This window comes from Equus caballus, chromosome 8 (genome assembly GCF_041296265.1).
Source record: "Equus caballus isolate H_3958 breed thoroughbred chromosome 8, TB-T2T, whole genome shotgun sequence".
In the NCBI taxonomy this organism is placed as follows: Eukaryota; Metazoa; Chordata; class Mammalia; order Perissodactyla; family Equidae; genus Equus; species Equus caballus.
In genome coordinates, this window is record NC_091691.1 from 87,148,561 (window position 1) to 87,161,857 (window position 13,297).

Consider the following 13,297-nt stretch of genomic DNA (forward strand, 5'->3'; position numbering starts at 1 on the left):
GTGGGCTACCTATAATCTTTGGGATATGAAACAGTGTGTCCAGGGATACACAAAGCACAACATAAAAATGGTATATACTGTTTGAATGTCAGTTTAACTTCAAAAATTGAGAATGGGGTAGAGTTAGTTTAATATTTTAAAATGATACTATTGAGGAGATGAAAATTCAAACTTTTAAGATAAGTCTTAATAAAGAGCTCACAGCTAGCTACTTCAGGTTCTGCCCCTTCGCTCATTAAGGCACTTCCTCTGCCTAGGGACTTTCCTATCTTTCTTATTCCCCCTCTGTCTCTTTCTATCTTGCTGTCTTGGTTTGCTGTGGTGCCATAACAAAGTACTACAGAGTACTTTAACAACAGAAATTTATTGTCTCACGGTTCCGAAGGCTAGAAGTCTAAGATCAAGGAGTCAATGGGGTTGGTTCCTTCCGAAGGCTGTGAGGGAAAAGCTGTTCCATGCCTCTCTCCTCGCTTCTGGTGGTTTGCTGGCAATCTTTGGTGTTCGTTGACTTGTAGATACATCACCCCAGTCTTTGCTGTCAGCTTCATATTCCCTTTTTCCTGTGTGTGTGTCTCTGTATCTAAATTTCCTCTTTTTATAAGGGGGCCTCTAATCAGTATGACCTCATCTTATCTAACTATATCTGCAAAAACACTATTTCCAAATAAGGTCACATTCTGAAGTTCTAGGGGTTAGGACTTCAACATATGAAATTTGGGGGGGGCAGTGAGGGACACAGTTCAACTCATAACATTTGCTATCATTGATTCATCCATTTATTTAATAAATAATTCTTGAATGTTGCTCGTTGCCAAGGAAATGCTGAAGATTACAAAATTTTCAAAACAACTGCTTTACCATCCTGAACATATTCTTTCTAGTATTTATGTGACTTTTTCTTGTGGTTATGTCTTCATCATACCAAAAATAATTTTTTATTTTCAGTTCTAGTTGACTTAATTTGATTCTCTGACTTTTAACAGTAGCTATAAATGTTAATGTTATTGTACTCACATCTAGGTTATAATGCATTTATTATAAATGAGGACGTATTATATCCTTATTTAAGGTCTATATAACTATGTCTGTCTTTATATACATCCATATAATTTGGGATATAATTTATATAAGTAAAGATTTGTTTTCTTTTAAATGATGGAAACACACACACACAAATATTTTTATTACCAATTTACTCCACAGTGTTAGTTAATATTTATGTCAGGCACTATTTTAAACACTTGGGATACGCTCATGAATAAAGCAGGAATCTCTCCCATCATAGAGCTTACATTCTAGTGAGAGGGAAATACATTAAAGAGTCATAACAGCTGTTGTATTGCTGTGTAACTGTGGTTATTTTGTTGACGATAAAATGCTGATGTTTTGCCACACTATTAAAAATGGCATTCTGGGGGCTGGCCCCGTGGCCGAGTGGTTAAGTTCGTGCGCTCTGCTGCAGGCGGCCCAGTGTTTCTTTGGTTCGAATCCTGGGCGAGGACATGGCACTGCTCATCAAACCACGCTGAGGCAGCATCCCACATGCCACAACTAGAAGGACCCACAATGAAGAATATACAACTATGTACCAGGGGGCTTTGGGGAGAAAAAGGAAAAAAAATAAAATCTTAAAAAAAAAATGACATTCTGGGGACCTTTCTGTATTGCTTTAAGTTAGATGCTCAAATTTTTAAAAATCCTGTTAAATAGAATAGTGTTTGAGGCTCCTAGACCATTCTGACTGCTTGTATGTAATAACTGAGTTATCCAAGTAATTGCTTATTTCTTGACATTGCTTTGCCTCTGTTGGACCTAGCTTTAAATCTTTGAATGTCACTTTTCCTACCGTAAATCTTGACTTTCTACTTTACTTTTAACTATTCCATTGGTTTTCAATAATTTGTCATTATTTTTGAAGGAATAACATTCATTCCATCATAGTATAGCAGATTGTGACCAATGTGATATAACCCTGTTTGAACTTATATCAGATATGCTTTGACATGATATAGAAATATGAAGTACAAATATCCCTCACCATCTAAATCTATTTAACTCCTGGGTTGAGAATAGTGAGAACTTGAGCAGAAACCTCAGATAGTGAGGGATACCATGTTACCCAAGTTCATTTATTTGTTTGTTTTTATATTATGATAGCAAATAGGAGAGTTCAGCTAGCAAGGGATAACCTTTATCTGTACTTAATATATTGTTAAAAGCCTAGGCAGCATAGGAAGACAATCTTAATTTTGTCTTTGAGTATTTTTAAAATTAGTGTGTTTCATATTTTCTTAAGTTTAATATTATCATTAAGCCATTAATATGTTTTGAGAAACATATTAATGCATCCTTATTTGTGTCTTTTTAGGCTGTTAGCCTCTACACAGTAGTTGTTGGGTCATTAGGAGTTTCTGACTAACAGTTAATGAGCTGTTGGCCTGCATTATTCACTTAACAGCCATCCAAGAAGTGTGACTTAGGGATCTAATTATGATCTATAGGATCACAAATTTTATTGATATGTTCAAACTTTAAAATATACTAGTGTATATTCATGTTTTATTTATATAATTTTAAAAGTACGTTTTTCAGTTTTCCCCCAGAACTTTTAAAGTGTATACATGAGACCATGGTTATAATATTTATAATGCATTTTGCCTTATCTTACTGGTCACTGGTTTTAATACTTTGTGTTAACTTAATGTTTATCAAACTATGAAAGTCTTTTTTAAATAAAGCATTCAATATTGGAGATTAAATACTTAAGAAGCCTGTTCAGCTCAAGCTTTAATGTATTTTATATCATTATTCTCTGGTAGTAAACAATTTGTTCCCTGCTGTTGACCTATTAGTTTCTTACTCCCTGAAGGGAAAATGTTATCATATTTACTAGTTCATTGAAATAAACAGTCTGGTGGAATTACAGTATTTCTATTTGTTTTAAATCAAATTCAAATCTGTATTTCAGCTAAGATGTTATCGTTGGACCAATTTTAATTTAACCTAAAAGAAAATTTACTCTTCACTAGCAAACTATTTCATTACAGTATTTGTTTATTAACTATTTAGTCTCATAAAATCTTCTTAATTTTTGAGCTTTGTTAAATTTGTTCTGTTATTTATAGTGACTAGGTTCCCTCGGCCTATGTCGCCTCTTCAAGATGTGTCTACTATTATTGGAAGTCGTGAGCAATTGGCAGTGCTACTGCAACTTTATGACCACCAGCTGGAACACGAGGGTACAACAGGCTGGGAGAGTTTACTATGGGTTGTCAATCAATTGTAAGTTACTACCTCCATGTTTATTTGGTACACCTCAGTCAGTTGAATGGAAGGTATCTCACTATATTTAGCCTGGGCACTGATGGACAAAATATAACAAGATATAACTTGGCATCATCTATGGTAAACTTCTTTAGGAGAGGAGATTTACACCATTGGATGTGTAGTTATTTATCTATGAAGATGGTACTGCTATATTATGTCAAAAGGACCTATCTGGGGGCCGGCCCCATGGCCAAGTGATTAAGTTCACATGCTCCGCTTTGGCGGCCCAGGGTTCACTGGTTTGGTTCCTGGGTGCAGACCTATGCACTGCTCATCAAGCCTTGCTAGGGCAGCATCCCACATAGAAGAACTAGAATGACTTACAGCTGGGATATACAACTATGTACTGGAGCTTTGGGGAGAAAAAAGAAAAAAGATAAAAGATGGGCCAGCCCTGTGGCTGAGTGGTTAAGTTTGTACACTTCGCTTCGGCGGCCCAGGGTTTCGTCAGTTCGGATCCTGGGTGCAGACCCAGCACCACTCATCAAGCCATGCTAAGGTGGTGTCCCACATAGCAGAGCCAGAAGGACCTACCACTAGAATATGCAACTATGTACTGGGGGGTTTTGGGGAGAAGAAGGAAAACAAAGAAGGTTGACAACAGATGTTAGCTGAGGTGCCAATCTTAAAAAAACAAATGAGAGATTGGCCACAGATGTTAGCTCAGGGCCAATCTTCCTCACCAAAAAATAAATTGAAAAAGGACCTGTCTGCTGGCTTATTGTCTAATAGTGGTGATGGATTTTAAACTATATCCAGACTTCTCATTTTTGAGGGTGAAATGGATGCCATGTTAGCCATGCTCTTATACAGAGCATCAAATACATTGATTTAAGTCTCATTAACTCTATACTCAGAACTCTACCATTAAGGTTTCATATATTTTATTGCAATAAGTTTATACAGTAGAATGTATACTTAAGACCTTTTCAAAGGCTCCCTCCCCTCTTCTTCCCACCCCCAAAAATGGGTTCCAAACAACTCTTTTGCTTTCCAATTTTACTGGCTATGAAAAGCAAAACAGAAAAGGTTGTTAGATTTGCATTGTTTCAGAAATTGGCAAGGAAATAGTAATTTATGTGTATCCCCTACCTATTTTTCTTTCCTTTCATATTCAGGTTGCCACAACTTATAGAAATAGTTGGCAGAATTAATGTTACTTCAACTGCCTGTGTCCATGAATTCTCCAGATTTTTCTGGCGCCTTTGCCGGACATTTGGCAAAATTTTTACAAACACTAAGGTAAAAACTTGTATTCCATATTTTCTTATATGCAAGAGACGTTGAAATGTAATGTGTTAATTAAACTGTAACAGAGTAAATAAAAGCTTGAGCCCTTCTTTTACTCTAATTATCTTTTAATGTCTTATAAAACTATGATAGTAAAAGAAAATTCTAGTCAGTATTATTCTTACGTTTATTGATTTTTCAGAAGATGCTTTAGCCTAAACTTAGTTTGTATTCAGAATTTGATATAAGACCTCCTCACTGTAAATATCTCAAAGATCTCCAGCATAGGAATTATCAGCTAGGGAACTCAACTGCACTTCTTTGATTATGCTTCTGGTACTTTACCATCTACCACAGATTCAGGAAGCAGCTCTTTGCTCAGCCCACTTTGCTCAAAACCTCAGGCGATTGTGGGACCAAAGCTACTTATATAGAAGACTTCCTGCTAGGATGCCAGCTTCTTAGAGTAACATGGAAATTTGAGATAAATACTGCATATTTCAGTCACTACCAAAAGTATTGTTTGTCACATTTGCCTAGCCAGTTTAGTTTGTAGTTTTAGATGTTAAAATTGGAATGTCGTTAGATTCCAGTTTCTTCTTTAATTTTGTTAATCCATTTGTCTTCATAGCATATTGTTAAGCCAGTTCTTTACAGACCTAATAAAAACATAAAAAGATGTAGTTGCTATAATCAAATGTTAATAAAGACACTTAAAAGGTAAGAATTTTGTGCAGCTCTTTCTTATTGAATCTGTAGTTATTGAAACATTTAAAGCCAAACGTTTTGGTATAGTGAACTGAAGAAAATTCAGAAAATGGATTACGGCCCTGTTATATTTGTGATCTATAATAAATAATTAACTATGCTTAGCTTTTTCGTGTGTGAAATGAAGAAATTGTTTCTGTATGATTCTGTAGATTAATCTTTTAATTAAAGATTAATCTTTAATCTTCACCTCAGTTTAAGTTGAATATATAAGTTAATATGCCTGACCTGCCATTAGGAGGGCAAAGATCAGACCTTGATGTTACTGTGGAGGAAGCGAGATCATTTTTACTAGCGTCTAATTACTAAACAAATGGAATTTGAGTTTACTCTTACTAATATTGGCAAAAATTGTTTGACATCTCCAAAAGAAGAAGCTATTATTACTATTTATTTTTGCAAAAGCAAATAGGAGTCCACTTTCGCACTTAATAATAAGTGGTTGACTTCAGTGGCCTGAAATCTTATATAATGTTAATAATAAAAAATTGAAACGACATTTGCTCTAACTTAAAATATTAAAGTTAAATTCTGTACTTGATGTTTAAATTTAAATTTTAAGGAAGTTAAAATAAAAGATTAATCTAAGCAGATGGATATCACATGATGAATATGTTACTTATTGAATGCCCTAAATGAATGGAATTTCCTTTTTATTCCTTTTAAATACAGCAGATTTTTTTTTCAATAATTCTAATCGTATAATATCTACCTACATAACCTTTCTATCATCAAGTTCAATTTTAGGAGGTAGTATTTCAAGAATTTAAAATCATTTTGGAAATTAATTTAGTGAAGGAAACCAAAGGCCCTTCAGAATATACTTGCTGATCTGAATTGATTTTTAAAATATTTTCTCTCTAAAGGTGTTAATTTCAGTAACTTTATTCTTCTTTTATCCTAGTCTCTTAAAATTATTACATTTCTGACCACTTGAATCAATGGTCTATAAAGCAAAATAAAGAGTAGTAGTAGCAGCCATAAACATTTTATTTGTTTAATCATTGATTGGTCCGTTGAACCTGAGACTTTTTGGATCTTTTCTTTGGATTGCTTAGGTAAAACCTCAGTTCCAGGAGATTTTAAGACTGTCTGAAGAAAACATTGGTAAGTTTGTTTGTTATTACTTTTAAAAATAATTGAATCTCTTTACTAAGGAAGAATACTATATTCATTATATGCAAGTTGTATAAACGAACTAACAAGCACAATTGAAAAGGAAAATTTATACTATGGAGTTCTTGGTTTTAAAACTGTGTCGCCTCTAATATCCTTCCTGTGAGGTGGCAGTGAGATTAATCTTTGTCAATTTGATTGTAAATATCTACTTTCATTGTAATCTAATTGACCTAAGGCTGAGCTTCTCAAACTGAATACTTGTACCCTTGGAGGTTTGAAGTGGTATATTCAAGATAACTGAAATTTACAAAATAAAGAGCATTCAATTCATAATTATTTAAAACTTTTAAAAATTAAACAATGGAATAGAATGCAAGATATGCATATATGTTTTGAAGAAGAAACATGAGATCTTAAAGAAACTACAGGCTTGAATGTGAGGCTCTAGCCGCTCTGTTGATAGTTTTCACTCATCTGTCTTAAGAAATCTAGTTATAGCACTGCTGGCCTAGGGACTCGTTTATGTGTGGATGTTACGTCCTTGTGTATTTTTCTAGTTTCTAGGAATAAATGGTGGAATATTTTAGAGAAAAAAATGTATAGCCCCACTCCTTTTTTTTTTAACTTGGTTGACTTTCAGTGTATAGATAATTCTTATCTCACTTCAACCTTAGTGATTTGATTTTTTTTTTTTTTTGAGTCATCTAGAGAACTCCATTTTTGGCTGTCCTTGGAGATAGAGAATAAATAAATGAATCATTTTCTTTTAAGTTTGAAAACATTGATGAGTTGTGTTTTGTTTTTTTGACAAATGCTTCTCCAAGTTTATATTTAATAGCTTTCTAAAGGGTTAAATGTTTGGAATGCCTAATACTTAGTATTATCTGTTTAATTAATTATTCTGATGATAAATTAGTAAAGAATTTTTACATATTTTGGAAATTGACAGCTTTTAGAATTATTAGTTAGCTATGAATGTTTAGCTGTTTATATAGGAAGTGATTATTAGCCCCTGTATATACAGTCCATATCTGTGAATTCAAGTTAAGCTTGTGTTCCTAGCCTCAGATTTACCTCCCAACTACCAGAGTTACACTTAACCAACATCAGTACTCCCCTAAAGAAAAAATTGCTCTTACCAAGAGAATAAACAAACCTCAAATACTAATTGATATGAAAATGGAACTTTCTTTTTGCTAAAATTCTTCAGACCAGTGAATTAAATACATCTTTTTAACTTAATTTCTTTATATACTACTTTCTGAAAAGAATTTGACCATATAAAAATAGAAAAAAGTAATAACACAATTTTGAATACATGGAAGCAAATATAAAGCACTTAAAACAATGCCTAAAGATCAGTAAGCAAGAGCTGTTGGTGCTATGAATAATAGCTGTCATATCATCTGTGGAATTTTCCTTTTGAAATCACATACAAGTACTACATAAGAAAATCTCTTATTTTACTGTAGTCACGGGGCACTCACCTGTCCCCTGCTTTACTTAACCTGACTCCTCCATCTTCCATGAAAATAGTCAGGGTACTTTCTGGCTGAAATCCCTATAGAGGATTCAGGAGGGGCTCTGGAACTAGGCTAGTACTGGAAACTAGGTAGTATCGCATCTCTGGAAGCAGATTAAATAATATATATCTAGGCACTTCCTTTTAACTAAGTACCTTTACGTTTTACTGAATACTACAAAGTGAAGGCAAAAATTTTATAAAGACCTGCTTATATGGACCCTTGGGAGCTTCTCAAAGAAAGCCTTGATTTCTGGTTCTGGACTTAGAAGTATAGCATCTCATTTTGGTTACCAAAGTTTTTTCCCATCTATCAAAAATGTTTATGCTAATGGCTCTATAAAAAGTATTATGTTGTATTTTTACAATAACCAGTGGATATGTGTTTTAATCAAAATATTTTCCGAAGTAATGATAATATTTATTTGTAAGCCTTGTAACCAGTTGTAATTTTAAATATAATTTGCATTATGACTTTTTGCTTTACATTTAAAACATGCTCGGATTTTTAAAATTGTTTTAATGATTTTAGATTCCTCAGCAGGAAATGGGGTCCTCACTAAAGCTACTGTCCCCATTTATGCAACAGGAGTCCTTACATGTTATATTCAGGTAAGGGAAAAAGTCCTTTTACTAGAAAATGTAAAAGCACTCTCTGTTTACAAAGATACCTAATAGAATATTTTTTTAATGTATGTATAAGTGAAAATTTTACTCATAAGGGAAACAAAATGTATTTATTCATTTTATTCAATAAATAATTTATAGTGGAGAGCATATTTGAATAAGTCCAAGTAAAATCGCCATTGAACAAATAAATTTAAAGACTGTGCTTCTTGATATTTTGTTAAAAATGTTGGGTTTCACTTATTTCGCGGAATTTCTGTGTGTTTCATGATGACTTCTTATTTAAACAATAAGTAAATCATACCTGTTAGGTGAGGCAAACTACAGAACACCGGAGAATACTATACTCTGTCGCCATTTTTAGCAAACTGCTTTTTAATAATACTTTGTTTTTCTTAATTGTTACTGCATGATAAGTTACTTCAAAACATAAGGGCTTATTTTAATTGTTTTATTTGCTCATGGGCTTTGCTCAGCCAGGTGTCTCTTCTGATAGTCTTGCTGGTGGTCACTCTTGCTGCATGCAGCTGGTTGGTTGGCAGAGGACTCAGCTTGGATGGCTGGCCTTCAGTCTCCTTGTAGTCCTTGGGCCTCTCTCTCTCCACAGGGCCTCTGGAGCAGTAGAGCCAGACTTACTATGTGGTGCCTCAGGGCTCCCAAAAGTGCAAAAGCAGAATCTGCTCAGCTAAGGTTTAGGCCTGGAATTAGCACATCACTACTGCTGCATTCTGTTGGTTAAAGCAGGTCACAGCCCCAGCTCAGATTCAAGAGGAGGAACTAAAGAAGGGCGCGAACCAGGAAGTGTGGTTCATTGATGGTCACCAGCGTAACAGACTGCCATACTCACCTTAACATTGTTTTAAGTAAATAACATATTATGACATGTATTAAGGCATATCAGTCATTTTGAAGTGTGAGGTAGTCCCGCCAGTAAAGTGAGAAAATACGGACTCAGGATAAAGCATTTTTAGAAATTAGAATATGAGAATCAAAAAGGAAGACCTTTTTTCTTGAATTTTCCTTCATTAATGTCTAATAACATTTCCTTGAACTCAAAGTAAAGAAATTCATATGTATTGCACTCTTCTTCTGAAACAGATTTGAGCCATCTCACAGTATTAAATACAGTTCTGCGACATCACATGATACCTTGTAATAGAAGCTCCAACTCTGTTAAAGTAGCACAGTATTCTTTTAAACTTTTCTTTTCTACAGTAGTTTCTAAGACTACTTCATAATATAGATACACACAGAATCTCTGTGTAGGATATTTTAAGTCTCTTAACCTTAACAGACTGTCTCTATTGTTCTTTTAAATTCATGGAAATTAAGTCCTAGCACATTGCCAGACACAATAGTATGCATAGCATTCTCCTCTCTCTTTAATTTTGGAAGCTATTCCAGCATAATAACAAGTGTGATGTCAATATTTTTTTAACCCCTGGAAGTTTGGTTAGTATGCTGATTTTGACCATAAATAGTATTTCTTTCTTTTTTTTTTTTTTTGAGGAAGATTACCGCTGAGCTACTACCTGTCACCAGTCCTCCTCTTTTTGTTGAGAAAGATTGGCCCTAAGCTAACATCTGTGCCCATCTTCCTCTATTTTATATGTCTGCCATATAAAATATAAGTAATATTTTATGATGCCTGCCACAGCATGGCTTGATGAGCAGTGCCATGTCCGCACCCGGGATCTGAACCAGTGAACCCTGGGCCGCCAAAGCGGAACGTGCAAACTTAACAGCTGCGCCACTGGGCTGGCTCCCATAAATAGTATTTTAAAGCATAATAAAGGACCAAGTACAAGATTTGCCTCATAGTTGGCCCTCAGGATAGATTCATTGAAGAAATGAATAAGGACGTGTCTTCTGAGTCACTATCATGAAGCCCAAATATCTAAAGAGATAAGAACTTTTCAGTTGTTACGTGTGAATTGAGGCAGCTGTGTAGGTTGCCAGTGTTACTTGTTTTAGGAAGCACACACCAGCAGTTAATATTTCTGTTACTGAGAATTTTCTGTTAAGGTAAAAGTCACTTTCCTGAATGCTTTGGTAAACAAAAATTATTTTGACTCAAATACAAAAGTAATATTACTTTTCTTGAGATTTCAAAAATGAGAACTTGAATTGTAGTAAATTTTCAAATCAAAAGGATCCATGCTCATTTAGAAGTGTATTTCATAACTTTTATTTCACACTTAGGGTTTTTCAGATTTACAGTTTGTTTTCCAAATATATGAATATTCTATATTTGATATCTCAGGCAATTAAAAATGAGTGAAATCTTTATTTCAGTGTAGCTGTAATGCTCTCTGTCACTGTCTAAGCTTTTCATTAAGTAGGCTGTCATCTTCTAAAACTGCTCTATCCATCCTGTGTTCATGCTGATTATTATTTTTGTCAATTCTTTATCTCTGCCTCATTCATTCTAAACTAACCTGACTGTGTAGAAAAAAATGGTAGGTGGTAATCCAGTCTTCCTCACGGATCTATTGATATATCCAGAAGCTGTTTATTGTTGATCTGATATATCCCTAATGACAAAAAACTTGACTCTAATTTATTATATTTTATTTCCTGATAGAATGTCAGATTCTCTTCCCTTACAGATTCAGGTTAATTTAACATACAGTTATTTTTTTAACTTTGCTAATTTAGCAGACTCACTTTTTCTAACACGTTTTTTGATAGAGTGTTGTGTAAGAAAAATGTTTTCTGATTATGAAAATAATAATGGTTTGTTAAAGTTTGAAAAATATAGTTTTTTTTTATGCTGCAGTGAACATGGGTGCAGATATCGTTTTGAGTTAGTGTTTTCATTTCCTTTGGATAAATACCCAGAAGTAGAATTGCCGAATCATATGAGAGTTCTAGGAAAAATATAGATTATTTTTTAATCAAGGGTGCTGCTATTTCTTTTAAGAACGCAATATTCTATAGTTCAGCACACATTCAGCTTCTCACCACTAAGATATTGCGAAGATAATTTCTTGGAAATCGATTTTCTACTATTAGGGGGATAACTGTTTAGTGGTTTGTATTTAAATATTTAGAGCCAAAATTAATGAGAGCTGGAATTGGTAAATTTTAATGAAAGAATATACCCTTTTATGTTCTAAATCAGGACTGTCTAATAAAACTTTGTGCAGTGATTGAAATAATCTATATCTGAGCTGTCCAATAAGGTAGCCACTAGCCACACATGGCTAGTGAGCACTGGAATTGTAGCGAGTGCAACTAAGGAACAGAAGCTTTTATTTTACTTCATATTTAATTTAAATTTAAATGTAACCACATGTGGTGAGTGGCTACCATATGGGACAGCACAGGTCTAAACCTACGAATCAACATAGTATTTGTCCTCATATTATTGTAAGCATAATATGCTTACTAAATATCTTTAATTAAAATGCTTCCAAGTTTGGCTATTTCCCCTTTGGTAAAGTTTTCTGCTTATAAATAGGAAATTGTGGTTTTGGTTCTCCTTGGTTGCTTGGAAGTTCGTTATCAGTCTTTTTCCTCCGTAGGAAGAAGACCGAAAACTGTTAGTTGGATTCTTAGAAGATGTAATGACCCTCCTGTCACTGTCTCATGCTCCTCTGGATAGCCTGAAGGCTTCTTTTGTGGAACTGGGGTAAAAATAATAGCTTTACAGTTTTCGTAAAGTCATATAAAGTTTTAAAATTGGATTTATAGAGTACATATTTTTAGTCTAAAAAGATTAGCATACACACCAAATCTCTTGGTTTTGTGACTTAAGTTTTTTTTGTTTTTTGTTTTTGCTTGTTTGTATATTCTTAATATTTTGTAATCAATACATTGTAATAAAAGAGTGAGGGGAAGGGTACAGATATATGTTTTCTTTGAAGCAGGTGGAGAAATAAGTACAGATTTGTAAAAGATTTAATTTCCCAAAACTGAAAAAGGAGCCCCAAGTGAAAGCCAGCTGATCAGGCTCCTTTTTCCATTCCATTTGATTTGCCTAGTCCTGCTCATAATCACATCATCTAGCTGCTAGCATAGTTTTATCTCATTCTTTACTGAAAACAGGCTTATGCCTTTATTAAAAATACTATCTTGCATTTGGATAGACTTCACAACCAACTAACCCTTCCATATAGATGATTTGAGTTGATCTTATTTGATCCTACAACAACCATATGGTGTAAATAGGACATGTATTGCTTCCTCAATTTGTTCCTCAATTTGTTCCTCAAGTTGTTGTTGTTGTTGAGGAAGATTGGCCCTGAGCTAACATCTATTACCAATCTTCCTTTCTTCCCACCCCGCCCCCCGCCAAAGCCCTAGTACATAGTTGTATATCTTAGTTGTAAGTCATTCTAGTTTTTCTATGTGGGATGCTGCCACAGCATGGCTTGAGGAGCAGTGTGTAGATCCACACCCAGGATCCAAACTGGTGAACCCCTAGCCACTAAAGCCGAGTGTGTGAACTTAACCACTAGGCCACAGGGTCGGCCCGACTTCCCCAAGTTTTATAGATGCAGGAATTAAGACTTGCAGAGATTGTAACTTATCCATCTGACTCTTAGTCCAGTACTCTTTCTTTTTTCTCTTAGGTAAATTTTCTTTTTCTTTTTTTTTAATAATTTTAACTTTTATGCTATTAAAGAGTTGAAAATTCTATTATAATTGCAAATGCTTAGAGAAGCTAAAAGTATAATTCCTGAATATGCTAAAAATTTA

The 13,297-nt window shown here is 34.2% G+C and overlaps 1 protein-coding gene across 26 annotated transcripts in view; it reads left to right on the forward strand.

The window, feature by feature from the left end:
- RELCH (RAB11 binding and LisH domain, coiled-coil and HEAT repeat containing) overlaps nt 1-13,297 on the forward strand; it is a 114,728-nt gene that overhangs the window by 71,911 nt on the left and 29,520 nt on the right. For 18 of the 26 annotated variants that reach the window (XR_011421089.1, XR_011421088.1, XR_011421086.1 and 15 more), the window contains 5 exons: nt 3,126-3,282; nt 4,446-4,569; nt 6,384-6,432; nt 8,499-8,578; nt 12,121-12,227. Coding sequence is in view for 19 of the 26 variants with exons in the window: in XM_070221135.1 (XP_070077236.1) it covers nt 3,126-3,282; nt 4,446-4,569; nt 6,384-6,432; nt 8,499-8,578; nt 12,121-12,227 (517 nt within the window). In the remaining 7 variants the exon portion in view is untranslated. The remainder of the gene's footprint in view (nt 1-3,125; nt 3,283-4,445; nt 4,570-6,383; nt 6,433-8,498; nt 8,579-12,120; nt 12,228-13,297) is intronic. The other 8 variants (XR_011421090.1, XM_023647921.2, XM_070221131.1 and 5 more) reach the window with 1 other exon arrangement.